At 46.2% G+C, this 22,734-nt stretch overlaps 1 protein-coding gene across 2 annotated transcripts in view; it reads left to right on the top strand.

Annotated features, from left to right (window-relative positions):
* LOC129710408 (myosin light chain kinase, smooth muscle-like) overlaps positions 1-22,734 on the top strand; it is an 81,340-nt gene that overhangs the window by 30,022 nt on the left and 28,584 nt on the right. For both annotated transcript variants that reach the window (XM_055657389.1, XM_055657388.1), the window contains exons 5-8: positions 5,519-5,612; positions 14,389-14,592; positions 19,238-19,455; positions 22,120-22,243. In XM_055657389.1, coding sequence (XP_055513364.1) covers positions 5,519-5,612; positions 14,389-14,592; positions 19,238-19,455; positions 22,120-22,243 — 640 coding nt within the window. The remainder of the gene's footprint in view (positions 1-5,518; positions 5,613-14,388; positions 14,593-19,237; positions 19,456-22,119; positions 22,244-22,734) is intronic.

The raw sequence follows: 22,734 nt of genomic DNA, 5'->3' as shown, positions 1-22,734 counted from the left end.
CTACCCTCTGTGGCAGAGAGTTCCAGAGATTCACCACTCTCTGTGTGAAAAAAGTTCTTCTCATCTCGGTTTTAAAGGATTTCCCCCTTATCCTTAAGCTGTGACCCCTTGTCCTGGACTTCCCTACCCCAATCCTCGACAGTTTTGATCGCAACTCTGGCTTTGCCAGTTTTCGGGGTTTTGGAGCAGAACTGTAACCCTCAGACCCGACTCCCCAGAACAGCAGAGTAGATCTCTGCATCTGGATAAGGTACCTTCTTGCCAACAACATCCTCCCATTACCATTTTACCTTCAGGGAACACTCTTCTTGATAGATACAAAAAGCTGGAGCAACTCAGCAGGTCAGGCAGCAACTCTGGAGAAAAGGAGTAGGTGACGTTTCAGGTCGTGAACATTTTTCAGACTGAGAGTCAGGGGAGAGGGAACTGAGAAAAATGAAAAGGGTACATTGAACAAATTAATGAGAGATATGCAAAAAAGACAGATCAAAGCCAGCAACGATGATCAAGGAAAGGTGGAACCCACAGTGGTCCATAGTAGGGGAAGGTGTGCTAACAAGTGATACAAACAGTGAAACTGAACAGGACGACAGTGAAACGAGAACTACGGCTAGGGTGGCGGATGGACGTGGATGAGATCACTCCATCCACTGGGCTCTGTGGGAGACAGTGTTAATGGCCTTGAGTGGACCTCGTGTGTGAGAACCATCTTGGGAAGAGTCGAGCTGCTGAAACCACCGTCCGACCATGATCCACCAATGGTATTTCCCCAATGTTGTGTGCCGTGCAAGGGGGATTCTTTCCTTCGTAAAGATGATGGTGGTGTAGAAGGTCTGAAATCTTCACTCACACCTGGAATTGGATTCTCCATTAACATGGACAAAACATACCACGAAAGTGCATTAAATGTCATTAACCCATCGTTCTTCCAACAGTTGGTTTAAAAGTCATGTCTAGATTCATAAGTAGCTAATATTTTTAGTTTCACATGGAATACTAAATAAAGGACAGATGGGCAATTGGTTTGTACAGAATAATCAAAGAACAGTAGAAGCCACAAAGATTTGCAAGCAGAGCGAAACAAAACAGATAAGATGATTGGGGAGGAGTGGGTAGTAGGTTTAAATTAGACCTGATGCAGATCATGGAAGATCGTTTTGGAGCTGACATCATCCAGTCATGGAGAATGCTGGTCTGCATGTCCAAAGCAACAACATGTCTGACGCTGGAACCCTGTAGTTGAGCACTGTGGACCCAGTTACAGTGAGGCCAGCAAATCCACAAAACGCCTCTGGCAAACTGCACATGTAAAGACAAAATGGTCAATGGTGAATGGTGCAAGCACTTGAATCAATGAGAGGAGTTTAGAGATACAGCGCAGAAACTGACGCTTCGGCCCACCAAGTCCGTGCCGACCATCAATCCCTGCACACTAGCACTATCCTACACACAATGGGGCCATTTACAATTATACCAAGCAAACCCTATTTACCCATTTACAATTACACCCCACAAACCTCTACGTCTTTGGAGTGCGGGAGGAAACCAGAGATTGCGGATATAACCCAGGCAGTCACAGGGAGAACGTAAATACTCCATACAGACAGCATCCATTATCAGGATCGAACCTGGGTCTCTGGCACTGTAAGGCAGCAACTCTACCTCTGTACCAATGTGCCACCAGGTATCTTCAGGGTTTGAATGATATAACTCCTGCAATTCTTAAAAAAGTTTTAAATAATCAGATTTGGTAATCGGAGAGAACCACAGAGCTGTCCAATGTATGCACAGAATTACATCTTTACAAAGTGAGATTGCATGAAGATTACGTTCATATTCCTCCAGCTTCATTTACCATCATGCTTCCTTCAGTCACCTCTTCTTGCCTTAATTTCTTTTTATTCCCTTCGAGGAAGAAGCTGCCTTCAAAATCAGGCGATCTTTCTTGTTTTCACTTCAACAAGTTGTGTTTGTTGTTGAAGCCCGGCCATGCTGCTAGCCCAGAAGGGCAGAATGGCTGTCTTGCAGGGGGCACTGTGGCTGCCTCAGCCCTGGAGTGTTGGAGCTTGACACTCAATGTTACCTGAAGCACATGATCACTGCTTCTCTTGGACTTCTCATTTTTTTTAAAGTAATCAATTCCTCAATTTCAAACTAGAAATGTTTTAAATTAAGTTGTGCGTTCGGGTTAATGTTGCCAAACATCAGCGCTCAGACTTCTCAGGTTTCCATTAAACTTCTGATCAAGCTTGTCGACAGTGGGGACATAAGACACTCATAGCTACATCCCTGTCGGGAGAGCGAGCTGACTGGGTGGAGAATTGGCTTTATGGAAGGAAGCAGAGGGTGCTGGTGGAAGGATGTTGTTCAGCCTGGAGGCCCGTGACTGGTGGTGTGCCTCAGGATTGGTGCTGGGCCCACTGTTGTTTGTGCTTTATATTAACGATTTGGATGAAAATGTAACGACATAATTAGTAAATTTGCAGATTACACTAAATTGGGCAGCATTGTAGATAGTTATCAAAAATTACAGCAGGATCTTGATCGATTGGGCAAGTGGGCTGAAGAATGGCTAATTATGTTTAATAAAGATAAGTGCTAGGTGTTGAATGTTGGGAAGTCAAACTAGGGCAGGAACTTTGCAGTGAATGGCAGAGCTCTGGAGAGTGTCGTAGAGCAGAGGGATCTCGGAGTGCAAGTACATAGTTCCCTAAATTGGTGTCACAGGTAGAAAGTGTGGTCAAGAAGGCTTTTGGTACATTGGCGTTCATTCGTCAGGGTGCTGAGTGTAGAGATAGACACAAAAAGCCAGAGTAACTCAGCGGGACAGGCAGCATTTCTGAAGAGAAGGAATAGGTGATGTTTCGGGTCGAGAAGAAGGGTCTGCCACACTGTGACTCTATCTGAGATCATTCTGGCATAGTTAGGAAAATCGAACAAAATCTGTCATTCAGTACGATTGTACAAACTGAAATTTAAATTTAAAATAAGTAAAATTTAAGTTAAAATTAAATTTGAAAATAACGAACTTGAAATTAGCGCAGCGTATAGAGCTGCTCTCACAGTGCCAGAGATCCGGATTCGATCCATATTTTGCATGTTCTCCCTGTGACTGTGTGGGTTTCCTCCGAGGATGTGTTTTTCCTCCCACATCCCACAGATGTGTGGGTTTGGAGGGTAATTGGCCCTCTGTAAATTACCCCCAGTGTGTAGTGAGTGGGTGAGGAAGTGAGATAACATAGAACTTGTGAACGGGTGATCGATGGTTTGGCGTGGGTGGGCCACAAAGGACCTGCTTCCATGCTGTCTCTCCAAAAAAAAGATTAAACACAGTTGGTTGGTTATGGAAACTACAAAACAGAGATATGTTTTGTGTGCTTGGTTAAATTGTAGATTACAATCATGCATAATTTAGGACTTTTGCCTGTATTATTATGAAGAATATTATATAACCATATAACCATATAACAATTACAGCACGGAAACAGGCCATCTCGACCCTTCTAGTCCGTGCCGAACACATAATCTCCCCTAGTCCCATATACCTGCGTTCAGACCATAGCCCTCCATTCCCTTCCCATCCATATAACTATCCAATTTATTTTTAAATGATAAAAACGAACCTGCCTCCACCACCTTCACTGGAAGCTCATTCCACAAATTACTATGAAGAAGTTCCAGAATTTAGGAGTGAGAGGTGAAAGAGTTAAAGTCACAGCATGGAAACAGGCCTTTGGCCTAACATTCCCGAAACATCCAAGATGCCATATCTATTTTGGCCCATCCGCCTGAGTTTGGCCCATATCCCCTAACCAGGAGTGTCAAATTTGCAGCCCGCAGGCCGGATGCGGCCCGCGAAGGGGCCCGATCCGGCCAACAGGATGATTTCCCCGATGCCAGAGCGGGCTACAGCTGTCCGCGCTGCCGGATCAGACAGCGTTCATGCGTGTGCGGCACAATCTGGCGCGCATGAAGTTGCATTTTGCCCCTGACCTTAAAATTAGTTTGACACCCCTGCTCTAAACCATTCCTATCCATATACTTTTCCAAATGTTGTTGTAGTACCTGCCTCAACTACCTCAGTATGCCATTATCTTGTCTGCCTAAACCTGGCAGCATGTTCCAGGCAGTCACCCTCTGGATAAAATAATAATAATAATAATAATAATAATAAATTAACTAAAAATACACACAAACAAACTTGCCCCAAATAGAACAAGTTGTCCTCCCCCTCCCTAACTAGTCCCATCCCTCTCTACCCCCCTCCCCTCTCCCACTCTACTCCCCCCCCCTCCTACCCCCTCTACCTAACCTCCCTTTCTACCCCCTCCCTCTCTACCCCCTCCCTCCCCCTCCCCTCTCCTCCCCCTCTCCCTCTCTACCCCTCTCCCTCTCTACCCCCCTCCCTCTCTACCCCTCTCCCTCTCTACCCCTCTCTACCCTCTCCCTCTCTACCCCCTCCCTCTCTAGAAACATAGAAAATAGGTGCAGGAGTAGGCCATTCGGCCCTTCGCGCCTTCACCGCCATTCAATATGATCATGGCTGATCATCCAACTCAGTATCCCGTACCTTCCCTCTCTCCATACCCCCTGATCCCTTTAGCCACAAGGGCCAAACTACCCACTCCCTCTCTACCCCCTCCCTCTCTACCCCCTCCCTCTTTAACCCCCTCCCTCCCCTCTACTCCCTCCCCTCCCTCTCTAAACCATCCCTATCTACCACCTCTCCTTCTCTTCCCCCTCCCTCTCTGCCTCCTCCCTCTCTGCCCCCACCTCCCTCTGCCCCTCTCCCTCTCTGCTCCCTCTCCCTCTCCACCTCTCCCCCTCTCTAGCAGTATTAGTATTTTTTATTTGCTCCTTTCCCCCATCCCCCACCCTATACATTCACGCATAGCACCCAACTGCGCAGGCGCAATGGGAGAGGGAGGGTGGTAGAGAAGGAGGGTAGAGGGAGGGGGGAGATGGGGATGGGGGTAGAGATTGAGGGGTAGTGGGGGGGCGCGTGGCTTCACAGGGGAGGGCTGTTCCCCGAACGCAATACTCCACCACTCACCCATAGGTCCCAATCTAATCCAGGCAGCATTCTGGTTTAGTTGAGAGATAAAAAGGCCCTTTTGTGCACATAGAGAGGTGTATAAAATCATGAGAGGAATAGAGTTGATGAGCGCAGAATCTATTATCCAGGGTAGGAGAATCAAGAAGTAGATGTCATATTGAAATTGTAATTTAAGGATACAGTTTGGATCAGGTCCTTTGGCCCAAATCCATGTTGAGCCCACATGTTATCCTGCTTTCTCACCCTCTCCCTGCACACTAGGACAAATTACAGCAAGCCAATTAACCTACAAACCTGCACATCCTTGGGATGAGGAAACCGGATGAAACCCATGTGGTCACAGGGAGAACATGCAAACTCCACCCAGACAGCAACTGAGAATCATCCTCAGGCACTGTGAGACAGTAGCTCTACCAACTGTACCACTCTGCCACACTTACACAGTTTTCTTTCTTTTTGAAGGAAACGAAGAGGAGGAAGTGGTGGAGTTTTGTGTAACAATCAACACCTCTGAGAAGCTAACGGACCTGTATATACAGCAGGAGTGTCTTGGAGTGTAAGTACCTACATTGTGGCTCTATCTGTCCCATTGAGTGAGTCAATAAATGTATGCTGATGGAACCCGTCCGAAATAACATTTTTCAAAGTTAAATTTGTGTAGAAACAAGTAACGTAGCTGTGTTGATTGGATGGCTTCCAGAAGGAAAAAGCTTTGCTTTTTTTTGGAAACTGTCACTTCCTCAAGCTGAGCCAAAGTGCTTCGCAATCATACATCTTTTGTGGTGGCGAATCTGCTGTGAGACTGTAAATGTGGCCGTCTATTTGTACATCTGATTAGCCCCTGCTAACAGCTAAATGATCTGGATAATTGATGTTGGATGAAGGTTAAATATTGATTTTGGGTTGAGGAGGGAAATTTGCATCTCACGGGATCTTTGCATGTATCACACCTGGCTGTCAGGATGTACTGTCCCCAGCAATGCAGCTCTATCTCAGTACTGCACTGAGGTTTCAAACCAGCTGGATTTTCAGGTATCTGGAGTGGATTTACATTGCAAAGCCTTGTGACTAGCGATGGTTTGGGGAGAGGGGACTGTGGTGGGAGGTAAAAGGGTGGCTGAGAATGTGACCATCAAGCATAGCCAATGATCCACATGTGAGAAAACCAGGCACTGTGGATGCTGGTCAATACACAAAAGGACACAAAGTGCTGGAGTAAAGGGCCTGTTCCACTTACGTGTCCTTGGCACGCAAATTACACAACCTTGTGGTCGCGTTGAGGCGCACGGGCATCGTATGGCCGCGTGGGGCCGGTCCCACTTAGAAGCCCCCGCGAAGTGGTATGTAGTTGTGCGCGACATCGCACGGGGCACCAAAACTTTTGTAGTGAACGAAATATTCGCGCGGCAACGGCCTGTCGCGGAACTGACGGCCAAAGTGGGACCAGCCCAAGACCCTGGCGTGACGCAACGTCTCACTTCCAACAGCAGCAGAAGCAGGCAAACGATCGCCGAACTTGGCCTGGGACTCATGGCCGTTGCGGTCCGGATCCGCCCCCACTTCTACTCCCAGAGCGGGGCCATGAAAATTGAAGATAGACACAAAATGCTGGAGTAACTCAGCGGGACCGGCAGCATCTCTGGAGAGAAGTAATGGGTGACGTTTCGGGTCAAGAAGAAGAGTCTTCGATTGAAGAAGAGTCTCGACACGAAACGCCACCCATGCTTCTCTCCAGAGATGCTGCTGGTCCCGCTGAGTTACTCCAGCTTTGTGTCCATCTTCAAATGACGTCACACGCTCCAGACGGCTGTGCGTACACATGAAATCGCGCCAGACCTTTGCGGGACCGTCTCGGCTCAATGCGACCACGAGGTCGCGTAATTTGTGTGCCAAGGACATGTAAGTGGGACAGGCCCTTTACTCAGCACTTCAGGCAGCATCTCTGGAGGTGCTGGATAGGTGACATTTCAGGTTGGGGCCCTTCCTCAGACCTCCAAAAATGAATTTTTAATGTGAGCAAGGAATCAAATGGGGCAGAATATATAGGGCCATGCATTTTTGTTGGGGCATTGGATTTTTATTATAGTGGAATCTAATGAGAAGAAAAGTTATTTCTCTATAAAGATTATTAATGGTAACAAAGAAATGTGGGATTAGAAAAAGTAAATGTACCGTTAAAATCTAGAATAGTTGGGGAGTTAGGGACATGGAGTCTCAATTGCCTCCTCTGATGGCTCGATTAATATATCTGTGTGAAAAATTGCCTACCAGGTTCCTGTTAAATCTTGCTCCCCTTATGGTCCGGAAGCTATAATGGCATGTTGGCCGTCATAACAAGAGGAGTTGAGTATTGGAGCAAAGTGGTCCTTCTGCAGTTGTTCAGGGCCCTGGTGAGACCACAACTGGCGTATTGTGTGCAGTTTTGGTCTCCAAATTTCAGGAAGGACATTCTTGCCATCACTGCCCATCCTATTTACCCTTCTCCTTCTCAAATTGTTCACAGACCATAGTCTGTCTGTATTGGTGGAAATGTGTCAGCCTCGATAACAATCAGCACGGGAGCACCTCAAGGCTGCGTGCTCAGCCCCCTGCTGTACTCACTCTATACTCATGACTGCGAAGCTGGACTTATCGCAAACTCCGTCATCAAATTCACCGATGAGACCACTGTTGTGGGACGTATCACTGATGGGGACGAGTCAGAGTATAGAAGTGAGATTGACCAATTGACCAAATGGTGCCAGCATAATACCAGCAACACCAGCAAAACCAAGTAACTGATTGTGGACTTCGGAAGGGGTAGGATAGGTTCCCACAGTCCGGTTTATATCAATGGGTCGATGGTGGAAAGTGTCAAGAACTTCAAATTCCTGGGCGTGCATATTTACGAAGATCTCTCCTGGTCCCAGAATACTGATGCAATCATAAAGAAAGCACATCAGAAATTTCTGCCATAGCCGTTCCACCGTCATTCCTGCTAGTTTCCCTTTCCAGTCTACTTTGGTCAGCTCCTCTCTCTTGCCTTCATAGTCCCCTTTATTCAACTGCATCACTGCCCATCCTATTTAACCTTCTCCTTCTCAAATTGTTCACAGACCATAGTCTGTCTGTATTGGTGGAAATGTGTCAGCCTCGATAACAATCAGCACGGGAGCACCTCAAGGCTGCGTGCTCAGCCCCCTGCTGTACTCACTCTATATTCATGACTGCGTAGCCGGTCATCGTGCAAACTCCATCATCAAGTTCGCCGAAGACACCACTGTTGTGGGACGAATCACTGATGGAGACGAGTCAGAGTATAGAAGTGAGATCGACCGATTGACCAAATGTGACCAGCACAATAACCTGGCTCTCAACACCAGCAAAACCAAGGAACTGATTGTGGACTTTGGAAGGGATAGGATGAGGACCCACAGTCCCGTTTATATCAACGGGTCGATGGTGGAAAGGGTCAAGAGCTTCAAATTCCTGTGCGTGCATATTTCCAAAGATCTCTCCTGGTCCCAGAACACTGATGCAATTATAAAGAAAGCAGATCAGCGCCTCTACTTCTTGAGAAGATTACGGAGAGTCGGTATGTCAAGGAGGACTCTCTCGAACTTCTACAGGTGCATAGTAGAGAGCATGCTGACCGGCTGCATCGTGGCTTGGTTCGGCAACTTGTGCGCCCAGGAGCAGAAAATACTCAAAAAGTTGTAAACACTGCCCAGTCCATCATCGGCACTGACCTCCCTACCATCGAGTAACCCATGCCTGCCTTCTCCCCAGATCCCTTGATTCCATGAGCCCCCTAAAGCTCTATCTATTAAATTCATCCAATTCCACAAATTTACAACTCTCTGGGTGAAAAAGATTTTTTCTCATCACAGTTTTAAATAGCCTCCCCTTTATTCTTAGACTGTGGCCCCTGGTTCTGGACTCGCCAGAGATTGGGAACATTTTCCTGCATCTAGCTTGTCCAGTCCTTTTATAATTTGATATGTTTCTATACAATCCCCTTTCATCCTTCTAAACACCAGTGAATACAAGCCCAGTCCTTCCAATCTTTCCTCATATGACAGTCCCGCCATCCTGGGGATTAACCTCATGATGGTGGTACAGTTCCAAAATGCAACTCCTCGTACTTATAGAATGTAGAACAGTACAACAGAAGAACGGGCCCTTTCACCCACAATGTTTGTGCCGAACATGATTAACTTGACATCACCTGCCTAGACATAATCCATATGCCTCTATTCCCTGCACTTGCATGTGCCTATCCAAAGCCTTTTAAATGCCAGTATCATATCCACATTTCCACTCCCCTGGCAATGTATTCCAGGCCCCCACTTATCTCTGTGTAAAATTATACTTGCCTCGCACATCTCCATTAAACTTTTCTCCTCTCACCTTTGAACTATGCCCCCTCTGCTGTTGGATATTTCCACCTTGGGAAATAGGTTCTAACTGTCTATTCTTTCTATGCCCCTCATAATTTTATCTACTTCTATTAGGTCTCCCCACAACCTCTGACATTCCCAGGAAAACAATCAAAGTCCATGTAACCTCTCCATGTAGGTGAAAGCCTCTAATCCAGGCAGCAATCTGGTAAACTCTCTGCAAAGTTTCCACATGTTTCCTGTAATTGGGTGATCAGAATTGCGATACTCCAAATGTGGCCGAACCACAGTCCTATAGAGTTGCATCATGACTTTCTGATTCTGATATTCAATGCTCCTAGAATGAAGGCATGCATGCCATGTGCTTGCTTTACCATCCTATCTACTTGAGCCGCCACCTTGAGTGAACTTGGACATTAAACTCCATCAGGCATTGCTCAGCCCACTTGCCCAGCTGATCAATATCTTTGATAACCACCATCACTATCTACAATACCACTTTTCATGTCATCTACAAACTTTCTACAATCGTACCTTGTACATTCTCATCCAATTGTTGATATAAACCACGACAGCAGTGTGCCCAGTGCCTACCCTGATGCAGACCACTAGTCACAGGCCTCCCATCCAAAAAAACAACCTTCCACAATCACCTTCTGTTTTGTTCCAAACAACCTACTCCAATCAACTAGTCCCACCTGCCTGCCTTTGGCCCATATCCCTTTAAACCTAATCCATGTACCTGTCGAAATGTCTTTTAAAAGTTGTTATAGTTTCTCCCTCAGCTACCTCCTCTGGCAGCTCATTCCATATACTCACCACCATCTTCAAAAAAGATTTGGGAGACACGATCACCCACGTACAAAACCATACTGACTGTCGCTAATCAGCCCATGTCTTTCTAAATGCTCTCCAGTAAATTGCCCCTATTGCAGATGTGAGGCTCACTTGTCTACAGTTCCCTGGCTTTTCCTTTCAGCCCTTTTTAAATAGAGGCACAGCATTAATTACCCTCCAGACATCCGACAACTCACCCATGTCCAACAATATATCTCAGCTAGGTTCATAAGTTCATGTTGTCCTTGAGTTGTTCATAATTAGGCCATTCGGCCCATCAATTCTACTCCGTCATTAAATCATGGCTGATCTATCTTTCCCTCTCAACCCCATTTTCCTGCCTCCTCCCCACAACCCTTGACATCCTCACTAATTAAATAGGTCTTCCACAATTTTCTATCTAGCTTCCCATAGCATCCATATCTGATCAAGCTCAGGAGATTTGTCTAGATTTATGTGCCAGAGCATATTCGACCGTCATATAGACTGGCCTCAAGACATCCGCACTAACTCTCCCAAGTTCACTGGCCTTCATCTTTTTCTCCACTGTAAAAAACATGTGCTTATGAAATCTCTATATTGCCAGAGATACTCCAGCTCTCTCTTTGCCCCCCTGTATTCCTTCTTATGCTCCTCCATCCCTCAAACTCCTCCAGGGATACACTTGATCCCAGCGACCATTGCCTGCCCAATGCCTCCTCTTTCCTGACAAGAGCCTCAATTTCTCATCATTCAGGCTTCCTTTCCCTTCAAACCTGCCTTGCCTTTCACTGTAACTGGAACATGCATGCCTTGAACTCTCATCATCACTTTTAAATGCATCCCACTTCTGGGCGTCTTTGCCTGGAAACCACCTACTCCAATCAACTATAACTTTTCTTCATCCATAACTTAAAGCTAATTAGCTGTGGTCGCTGGGCGCAAAAGGCTACACCAGTCTCTTGCCCATCCCAATTTCCTAAGCATAGATCAAGCTTTGCCCTCTTCCATGTAGGGCCCTCGACATATTGCCTAAAGGAACATTCCTGAATGCATTTGACAAATCCAACCTCCTCTAAACCCGTGACACTGTGGCAGTCACAGTCTATATTGGGATAGTTAAAATCCCCTACTATGCCAACCCTATTAGTCTTGCAGCTGCCTGCAATCTCCCAGCATATTTGTTCTTCTAATTCCCATTGATTATTTGACAATAGACAATAGACAATAGACAATAGGTGCAGGAGTAGGCCATTTGGCCCTTCGAGCCAGCACCACCATTCAATGTGATCATGGCTGATCATCCACAATCAGTACCCCTTTCCTGCCTTCTCCCCATATCCCCTGAATACGCTATCTTTAAGAGCCCTATCCAGCTCTCTCTTGGAAACATCTAGAGAACCTGACTCCACCGCCCTCTGAGGCAGAGAATTCCACAGACTCACCACTCTCTGTGAGAAAAAGTGTTTCCTCATCTCCGTTCTAAATGGCTTACTCCTTATTCTTAAACTGTGGCCCCTGGTTCTGGACTCCCTCAACATTGGGAACATGTTTCCTGCCTCTAGTGTGTCCAAGCCCTTAACAATCTTAATGAGATTCCCATTCATTCTTCTAAACTCCAGAGTGTACAAGCTCAGCTGCTCCATTCTCTCAGCATATGACAGTCCTGCCATCCCGGGAATTAACCGTGTAAACCTACGCTGCACTCCCTCAATAGCAAGAATGTCCTTCCTCAAATTAGGGGACCAAAACTGCACACAATACTCCAGGTGTGGTCTCACTAGGGCTCTGTACAACTGCAGTAGGACCTCTTTGTTCCTATATTCGATTCCTCATGTTATAAAGGCCAACATGACATTCACTTTCTTCACTGCCTGCTGTACCTGCATGCTTACTTTCATAGACTGATGTACAAGGACCCCCAGATCCCGTTGTACTTCCCCTTTTCACAACTTAACGCCATTTAGATAGTAATCTGCCTTCCTGTTTTTGCTACCAAGGTGGATAACCTCACATTTATCCACGTTAAACTTCATCTGCCATGCATCTGCCCACTCCCCCAACCTGTTGGACCTGTTTGGAGACTTATAATGCACTCCCAACAAGGTGATCACCCTCTTTTTATTTCTCAGCTCCACCCATATATAAGATGGGTGATAAATCATCAGTAATGTCATCTTCGACTTCTGCCGTGATGTCCTCCTTAATCAGTTATCCAAAACTCCCTGCAGCACCTGTCACATGGAACATTAAGTGGCCAATCTTGTCCCTTTCTTGGTCAGGTTTCCATACTGGCTTTAACTTTCCAGTTGCAAATACCAATCTGCTTTATCTATCAGGTCATTTGCATTAAAATAAATGCAATTCAATCCCACAGTTTTTCCTCGCTCCCTGCAGCGCTCCTGCCTATCCGCACCACTGAACTTGCTTTCATCACCATCCATACCAACTTCCAGCCTCTCACCTACTTCACTTCTGTGTAGGATCCCAACCCCGTTTAAACCCTCCCAAATAGCACTGGCAAATTGCCTGCCAGGATATTGATTCTCCTCCAGTTCAGGTGGGATCCATCCCTCTTGAAAAAGGTCACCTCTACCCAACAAGGGATCCCAATGGACCAAAAAATTGAATCTCTGCCCCAACTCCTCAGCGTCACACTGTCCTATCTTCCTGTTCCTACTCTGACTAGCACGTGGCACCAAGCAATCTGGAGATTATTGCCCTCAAGTCCTGCTTTTTAACCTTTTGCCTAACTTGCTGTATTCACTCCGCAAGACTTCTTCCCTTTACCTACCTCTACAACTTGTGTCAATGTGAACAATTACATCTGGCTGCTTCCCCTCCCCCATGACAATGTCATGCAGTCACTCCGAGGTGCCCTGGTCCCTGGCACCAGGGAGGCAATCCATCATCCTGGAGTCTCGATTGCTGCTAGAGTCTCCTGTTCTTCTGATAACTAACAAGTCTCCAACTACAATGGCTCTGCCTGACTTCCCCCTCCCCGCAATGTCACTAACATGCTTGCTGCGGCCTTCCCCTGACCACATCTCCCCCAACAGTCTCCAAAGAGACATAGCTGTTGTCGAGGGGAATGGCCACAGGGGCCTCCAGTACTCCTTTCCTGGTGGTCACCCATCCACTCTCTGTCCCTACCCCGGGCGTGACTTCCATTCTTCAGTCTGTAAGTCTGAAGAAAGGTCTCGACCCAAAACGTCACCTATTCCTTCGCTCCATAGATGCTGCCTCACCCGCTGAGTTTTTCCAGCATTTTTGTCTACCTTCGATTTTTCCAAAATCTGCAGTTCCTTCTTAAACCTATCTATGACCTTCTCGCTCTCCTGGACGGTCCTGAAGTCATCCAGCTGCTGCTCCAGTTCCCTAACATGGTCTGTGAGGAGCTGCAGCTGGACGCACTTCACTCAGGTGTGGTCCTCAGGGTCATTGGAAGTCTCCCTGACCCCCGATATCCTGCAGAAGGAGCACACAGCTGCCCTACCTGCCACCTGTACTACGCCAGACCACGGAAAGAAAGAACACAGACCGTACCTTATTCCACTGTCCCACTCTTCTCACAAGCCAAAGCCTCGTACTTGCCTCCACAAAGCCTCTCGAGTCATAGCCATACAGCACAGAAACATCTGGAATTCTCTACATCTCAAATGCTCCCTGATTTGACCGGGTCACATGCGTGAGGTGTCCTGTCTGCAGCTTGCTTTACCAGACCTCCCCGGGCAACTTGATGAAGTTGGAATGTCTTCGTTGGAATGGGTGCATATAGAGTGATACAGCGAGGAAACAGGCCCTTCGGCTCAACTTGCGCGCACCGACCAACTAGTCCCACTTGCCTGATTTTGGCCCCTCTAAACCTGTCCAATCCATGTACCTGTTTAAATGTTTATTAATTTGCTTCTCAAACTTCTGGGGAGAAGGCAGGCATGGGTTATTGATTGGGGACAATCAGCCATAATCACAATGAATGGCGGTGCTAGCTCGAAGGGCTGAATGGCCTCCTCCTGCACCTATTTTCTATGTTTCGATGTTTCTAAGAATAGATAACACTGGGACTGACTGAATAGATCAGGCCGACTCAATTTCTTGCCATTGGTGTCTGACCACACAATTCATATTTATTTTCAGAGGAGCGTTTGGTAAAGTGTACAAGTTGTTGGGAAAATCTAGCGGAAAGATCCGAGCAGGCAAGTTTTACAAAGCCCGCACACTTAAAGACAAGAAGAGCGCTCGTGATGAGATTGAGATCATGAACTGTCTACACCACCCAAAGTTGGTGCAGTGCCTTGATGCATTCGAGAACAGATCTGAGATCGTCATGGTGATGGAATAGTAAGTAAGATATTGTATCTAAGAAATGTAATTTCTGAGCAGCTGGATATATGGATAACATGTGATCATCCTTATCTCAGTGGAAGATTTCTGGAATATATTTTGATACTTTGATTAACTATGACTCTAAAATACATAGTTTCATGCAAAGTGGAAATAGGCCCTTCGGTCCAACTTGCCCACACCGGCCAACATATCCCACCTACACTTGTCCCACCTGCCTGCGTTTGGCCCATATCCCTCTAAACCAGTCCTGCTTGTCTATATGGTTTATTTGTCTCCTCCATGGCCAGAGCGAGCAACACCGGAAATTGGAGGAACAGCACCTCATATTCCACTTGGGGAGTCTGCATCCTGGGGGCAGGAACATTGAATTCTCCCAATTTTGTTAGTCCTTGCTGTCTCCTCCTCATCCTCAGCCCTCATGCTGTCTCCTCCCGTCCCCCAGCCTTCGGGCTCCTCTTCCTTTTTCATTTCTTCTTCTCCTCCCCACCCCCGATCAGTCTGAAGAAGGGTTTCGGCCCGAAACGTTGCCTTTTTCCTTCGGTCCATAGATGCTGCTGCACCCGCTGAGTTTCTCCAGCTTTTTTGTGTACCTTCGATTTTCCAGCATCTGCAGTTCCTTCTTAAACTGCTTGTCTATATGTTTCTTAAATGTTACGAGAGTGAACATTCATACAACATAGAGCTTGGCAACAGTACAGCAGAAGAACAGGCCCTTGGGCCCACTGTGTCTGTGCCGAAGATGCTGCCAATATTATCACTGATCTACAGTGCCCTCCATAATATTTGGGACAAAGACCCATCATTTATTTATTTGCCTCGGTACTCCAAAATTTGAGATTTTTAATAGAAAAAAATCACGTGGTTAAAGTGCATATTGTCAGATTTTATTAAAGGCATTTTTAATACAATTTGGTTCACCATGTAAAAATTACAGCTGTGTTTATACATAGTTCCCCCATTTCAGGGCACCATAATGTTTGGGACACATGGCTTCAAAGGTCTTTGTAATTGCTCAGGTGTGTTTAATTGCCTCCTTAATGCAGGTATAAGAGAGCTCTCAGCACCTAGTATTTCCTCCAGTCTTTCCATCACCTTTGGAAACTTTTATTGCTCTTTATCAACATGAGGACCAAAGTACACGGCATGGGGGGTTCAGTATTGATGTGGATAGAGAACTGGCTGGCAAACAGGAAGCAAAGAGTAGGAGTAAACGGGTCCTTTTCACAATGGCAGGCAGTGACTAGTGGGGTACCCCAAGGCTCAGTACTGGGACCCCAGCTATTTACAATATATATTAATGATCTGGATGAGGGAATTGAAGGCAATATCTCCAAGTTTGCGGATGACACTAAGCTGGGGGGCAGTGTTAGCTGTGAGGACGATGCTAGGAGACTGCAGGGTGACTTGGATAGGCTGGGTGAGTGGGCAAATGTTTGGCAGATGCAGTGTAATGTGGATAAATGTGAGGTTATCCATTTTGGTGGCAAAAACAGGAAAGCAGACTATTATCTAAATGGTGGCCGATTGGGAAAGGGGGAGATGCAGCGAGACCTGGGTGTCATGGTACACCAGTCATTGAAGGTAGGCATGCAGGTGCAGCAGGCAGTAAAGAAAGCGAATGGTATGTTAGCTTTCATTGCAAAAGGATTTGAGTATAGGAGCAGAGAGGTTCTACTGCAGTTGTACAGGGTCTTGGTGAGACCACACCTGGAGTATTGCGTACAGTTTTGGTCTCCAAATCTGAGGAAGGACATTATTGCCATAGAGGGAGTGCAGAAACGGTTCACCAGACTGATTCCTGGGATGTCAGGACTGTCTTATGAAGAAAGACTGGATAGACTTGGTTTATACTCTCTAGAATTTAGGAGATTGAGAGGGGATCTTATAGAAACTTACAAAATTCTAAGGGGTTGGACAGGCTAGATGCAGGAAGATTGCTCCCGATGTTGGGGAAGTCCAGGACAAGGGGTCGCAGCTTAAGGATAAGGGGGAAATCCTTTAAAACCAAGATGAGAAGAACTTTTTTCACACAGAGAGTGGTGAATCTCTGGAACTCTCTGCCGCAGAGGGTAGTCGAGGCCAGTTCATTGGCTATATTTAAGCGGGAGTTAGATGTGGCCCTTGTGGCTAAGGGGATCAGAGGGTATGGAGAGAAGGCAGGTACGGGATACTGAGTTGGATGATCAGCCATGATCATATTGAATGGCGGTGCAGGCTCGAAGGGCCGAATGGCCTACTCCTGCACCTAATTTCTATGTTTCTATGTTGTGCCAATCAAAGTCAAATAAGCCATTATGAGACTGAGAAACAAGAATAAAACTGTTAGAGACATCAGCCAAACCTTAGGCTTACCAATAAGAAAGAAAGCACTGGTGAGCTTACTAATCGCAAAGGGACTGGCAGGCCAAGGAAGACCTCCACAGCTGATGACAGAAGAAAATTATCACCATAATAAAGAAAAATCCCCAAACACCTGTCCGACAGATCAGAAACACTCTTCAGGAATCAGGTGTGGATTTGTCAATGGCCACTGTCTGCAGAAGACTTCCTGAAGATAAATACAGAGGCTACACTGCAAGATGCAAACCTCTGGTTAGCTGCAAAAATAGGCTGGCCAGGTTACAGTTTGCCAAGAAGTACTTAAAGGAGCAACCACAGTTTTGGAAAAAGGTCTTGTGGACAGGAGACGAAGATTAACATATCAGAGTGATGGCAAGAGCAAAGTATGGAGGAGAGAAGGAAATGCCCAAGATCCAAAGCTTACCACCTCATCTGTGAAACACGGTGGTGGGGGTGTTATGACCAGGGCATGTATGGCTGCTGGAGGTACTGACTCACTTATCTTCTTTGATGATACAACTGCTGATGGTAGTAGCATAATGAATTCTGAAGTGTATAGACCCATCCTATCTGCTCAAGTTCAAACAAATGCCTCAAAACTCATTGGCCGGCGGTTCATTCGACAGCAAGACAATGATCCCAAACATAATGCTATAAAACATAAAGCAACAAAGGAGTTTTTCAAAGCTAAAACATGTCAATTCTTGAGTGGCCAAGTCAATCACCTGATCTGAACTCAATTGAGCATGCCTTTTATATGCTGGAGAGAAAACTGAAGGGGACTAGCCCCCAAAACAAACATAAGCCAAAGATGGCTGCAATACAGGCCTGGCAGAGCATCACCAGAGAAGACACCCAGCAACTGGTGATGTCGCACACATCAAGCAGTCATTGCATGCAAAGGTTATGCAACAAAATACTAAACATGACTCCTTTCATTTACATGACATTGCTGCGTTCGAACCATTATGGTGCTCTGAAATGGGGGGGACTGTCTATAAACACTGCAGTCATTTCTCCATGGTGAAACCAACATGTTTAAAAATGGCCTTTATTAGAGAGGCAAATAAATAAATGATGGGTCTTTGTCCCAAACATTTTGGAGGGCACTGTAGCTGCACATACCCCGTGTCCGTCCATTCCCTGCAGATCCATATGCCCATCAAAAGTATTTTTAATGCCATTAATATATCCATTGAGGATTGAATGTAGAGCAGATTTTGCACCACTGACCAGGGAGTTTAAGAGTCATTCTTATTTCACAATATAGTTCAGCCATTAGAATTGACATAATGGTCAATGGAGCCGCCAGCATTTATCTCATTGATTTGACAGGTTTTATGGGTGTGACACAAATTATAATGGGTCAGGAGGTCATTTAGATCAAATCCTGTCATAATTCAATACATTTGATCAGTTGTGAATTTGCATCAGATATCCCACTGCCTAAAGGTTCTCCCCATTGCACAATGATTATGTGCGCGACCGTCAATTTTATCTTAAGCCATGTGCACTTCTAGACATTCAGTCCCAGTTCTCTCTGCTTGTCGCAAGCAAAGCCCGGAGGCTGCTGGTCACCCTCAATGATGCCAGTCAGATGGAATGACTCATTGATGCACCTTGCAGGTAATTCTGCTCCGTACACGATTATTAATTATTATCGGAATTTGTATTGGAAACCTGTAAATTCAATGAAATAAATGCTGAAAGCTCCATTGACTATTTTGTTGGTTCCCAGAAAATTAACTGTACTGTCAGTTCAAATATCTCTGATCATCATTGCTCAGTGGTGCTAAATTCATTCAATGTTCAGTCCTCAATGGAATGTATCTTAGAGGCATCTCAATCAATATATCAAGATGTATTCTACTTGTTAGAAAGGTTTGTTCACTCTGACGAGGACAGATTCTGGTATTTTATTGCCATGAAGATCAAATGGATTTATTAGAAGATAGACACAAAATACTGGAGTAACTCAATGGGTCAGGCAGCATCTCTGGAGTAAAGGAATAGGTGACTTTTTGGGTCTGAATCCTTCTTCAAACTGAAAGATAGAGTTTGGGGGGTGGGGGGGGAAGAGGGGACTGGATTTATTAGATTGCCTTTGTAAAGTTGTCAGTCCAGGCGGTGGTTGCATTTGAACAGCCTGTAGTTGCTGTGATTTGATGGGTGGGTGGGTGACTGGACTTAATAGATTGTCTTTGCACAGTTGTGGCTGCAGATGCCAGGTCAGCCCGGTCAGTAGTTGCATTTGGATGCCCTGTATTTACTGTGATCTCATGTGACTGCTCTTGCACAGTGTGTCTGGAGGGGAGCTCTTTGAGCGTATTGTGAACGAGGATTTTGAGCTGACAGAGCCGACCTGCATCTCGTACATCTGCCAGATCCTACAAGGGGTGAGCTTCATGCACCAACAAAGCATTGTGCACCTGGACCTGAAGCCGGAGAACATTGTGTGTGTCAACAAGGACAGCACATGTATCAAAATAATTGACTTTGGACTGGCCCGGAAACTCGGTGAGTAAAACCTGTAACGTAGCGGAGTGAGGACAGCCGCTGGGCCAGGGCATGTGCTCTAGGGAAAGGCTGCGCAGGCTAGGGTCACAGTCATACAACATGGAAACGGGCCCTTTGACCCAACTTTCCCATGCTGACCAAGATGCTCCATCTACACCCATCCCAGCTACCCCCGTTTGGCCCAAACCCTTTCAATCTTTCCTATCCATGTTAGACAAAAATGCTGGAGAAACTCAGTGGGTGCGGCAGCATCTATGGAGTGAAGGAAATGGGCAACGTTTGCCTACAGTTGCAGTATAATATAGATAAATGTGAGTTGATCCACTTTGGCGGCAAAAACAAGGGGGCAGATTATTATCTCAATGGGGCTAGGTTAGGTAAGGGGGAGGTGCAGCGAGACCTGGGCGTCCTTGTACACCAGTCACTGAAAGTTGGCGTGCAGGGACAGCAGGCAGTGAAGAAAGCTAATGGAATGTTGGCCTTCATAACAAGAGGATTTCAGTATAGGAGTAAAGAGGTTCTTCTGCAGTTGTATAGGGCTCTGGTGAGACCACATCTGGAGTATTGTGTACAGTTTTGGTCTACTAATTTGAGGAAGGACATCCTTGTGATTGAGGCAGTGCAGCATAGGTTCACGAGATTGATCCCTGGGATGGCGGGACTGTCATATGAGGAAAGATTGAAAAGACTAGGCTTGTATTCACTGGAGTTTAGAAGGATGAGGGGCAATCTTATAGAAACATATAAAATTATAAAAGGACTGGACAAGCTAGATGCAGGAAAAATGTTCCCAATGTGGGGCGAGTCCAGAACCAGGGGCCACAGTCTTAGAATAAAGGGGAGGTCATTTAAGACTGAGGTGAGAAAAAATATTTTTCACCCAGAGAGTTGTGAATTTGTGGAATTCCCTGCCACAGAGGGCAGTGGAGGCCAAAGTCACTGGATGGATTTAAGAGCGAGTTAGATAGAGCTCTAGGGGCTAGTGCAGTCAAGGGATATGGGGAAGAAGGCAGGCGATAGGGGACGATCAGCCATGATCACAATGAATGTCGGTGCTGGCTCTAAGGGCCGAATGGCCTCCTCCTGCACCTATTTTCTATGTTTCAGGCCAAAACCCTTCTTCAGACTGATGCAGGATGGAGAAAGGTAGAGGAGGAGCCCGAGGGCTGAGGGAGAGCTGAGAAGGGGAGGAGACAGCAAGGGCTACCGGAAACTGGAGAAGCAAATGCTCAAGCCGCTGGGGTGCAGACTGCCCAAGCGGAATATGAGGTGCTGCTCCTCCATTTTCCGGTGGTGCTCATTCTGGCCATGGAGTAGGCCCAGGACAGAAAGGTCGGATTCGAAATAGGAGGGGGAGTTGATGTGCTGAGCAACAGGGAGACTAGGTTGGCTGAAGCGGACCGAGCGGAGGTGTTTGGCGAAACGATCACCAAGCCTGCGCTTGGTCTCACCGATGTAGATCAGCTGACATCTAGAGCAGCGGATGCAATAGATGAAGTTGGAGGAGATACATGTGAACCTCTGTCGCACCTGGAACGACTGCTTGGGTCCTTGAATGGAGTTGACGGGGGATATGAAGCAGCAAAGACCGCTCCCTCCATAACTCGTTGGTCAATTTTTCCCTTCCTACCCTTCCTACCCCCTGCCCGGGCACTTTCCCTTGCAACCGCAGGAGATGCTACACGTGCCGACCAGCGATCTCCGCACACTAACACCATCCTACACCCACTAGGGACAATTTTTACATTTACTAAGCCAATTAAGGTACAAACCTGTACGTCTTTGGTGTGTGGGAGGAAACCGAAGATCTCGAAGAAAAGCCATGCAGGTCACGGGGAGAACGTATAAACTCCTTACAGACAGCACCCATAGTCAGGATCGAACCCGGTTCTCCAACGCTGCATTCGCTGTAAGACAGCAACTCTACCGCTGTGCATGACCGCCCTCAGATTTCTCTGACTTCAAGTAACCCTTGCATCCCCTCTCTCTCCGTCCCTCCCCCACCCAAGTCGTTGCACTAGTTTCAAAGCCGTCTTGTTGAGTCTCATTGTCTGTAACTCGTTTTCACCTAGCCCACAGCCAACAATGGCCCGTTACCTTTATCCTCGTTAATTTTTTACATATCTTTCTTTCATTTGTTCTATATCTCTTCATATCACTGTCTATATCTCTCGTTTCCCTTTCCCCTGACTCTCAGCCTGAAGAAGGGTCTAGGCCCTAAATGTCACCTATTCCTTCTCTCCAGAGATGCTGTCTGACCTGCTGAGTTACTCCAGCATTTTATGTCTATCTTGCTGTTTATCCTAGTTTTCCACTGAGTGTGTAGCAAGGAACTGCAGAAGCTGGTTTAAACCGACGATAAACACAAAATGCTGGAGTAACTCAGCGGGAGGCAGCATCTCTGGAGAGAGGGAATTCTTTCTATCCAGAGATGCTGCGTGTCCCACTGAGTTACTCCATCAGTTTGTGTCTATCTTTGATTACAATGACCCCACTAAATCCCATCCCGTTAGCTGTTAATTAATGTCTGAGCTGTGCTGCCCTAGTGCCCTGAGCTCAGAGCCACTGTGCTTGGTGCCATGGATAGTGATCCACCTCCACATGCTGGGTTTGTATGGTACTGCAGGATATATTGACACTGCCATCCTCTCTCCCCCTCTGCAGATTTAAATGGGTCCCTGAAAGTCATGTTTGGAACACCAGAGTTTGTGGCACCAGAAGTCATCAATTATGATTCTGTCGGATTTCCTACAGACGTTTGGAGCATTGGTGTTATCTGTTACATCCTGTGAGTGAATATGGCTATAGTAACAAGGAGACCAAATGTATTCATAAGATCATTATGAATCTTATAGGAGTATAGTAAGATTAAATGGGAACTTACCAGTTTGAAGTTTGATCTTGATTTTATGAGGATTTACGATGAGCGATTACGTGAAGAAGGGCCGTCCGTCTGCGTGCGCGTCAATCTTCAAAGCAGCGGTGTTAAATCACAGATAAAGAGAAGACCTGAGAATAGTAAGATTGTGAAGAAACTAGAACTTCCATATGACCTTGATAGTATGAGGGTGGGAGCGGTGGGCACGTAATCGCTCATCGTAACTCCTCATAAAATCAAGATCAAACTTCAAACTGGTAAGTTCTCGTTTAATCTTATTATTTTACTTCGGAGTCACGTGAGTGATGACGTGAAGATTTCAAAGCTCTGTGATTTTACGCCGGTTATGAATCCAGGCGTCACACACTGAATGGATTGACAATGGATGCGTGTAATCATTG

This window comes from Leucoraja erinacea, chromosome 27, assembly GCF_028641065.1.
Source record: "Leucoraja erinacea ecotype New England chromosome 27, Leri_hhj_1, whole genome shotgun sequence".
Taxonomy (NCBI): domain Eukaryota; kingdom Metazoa; phylum Chordata; class Chondrichthyes; order Rajiformes; family Rajidae; genus Leucoraja; species Leucoraja erinaceus.
The sequence above is the reverse complement of the archived record's forward strand: the minus strand, read 5'-3'. Positions and strand labels throughout refer to the sequence as shown.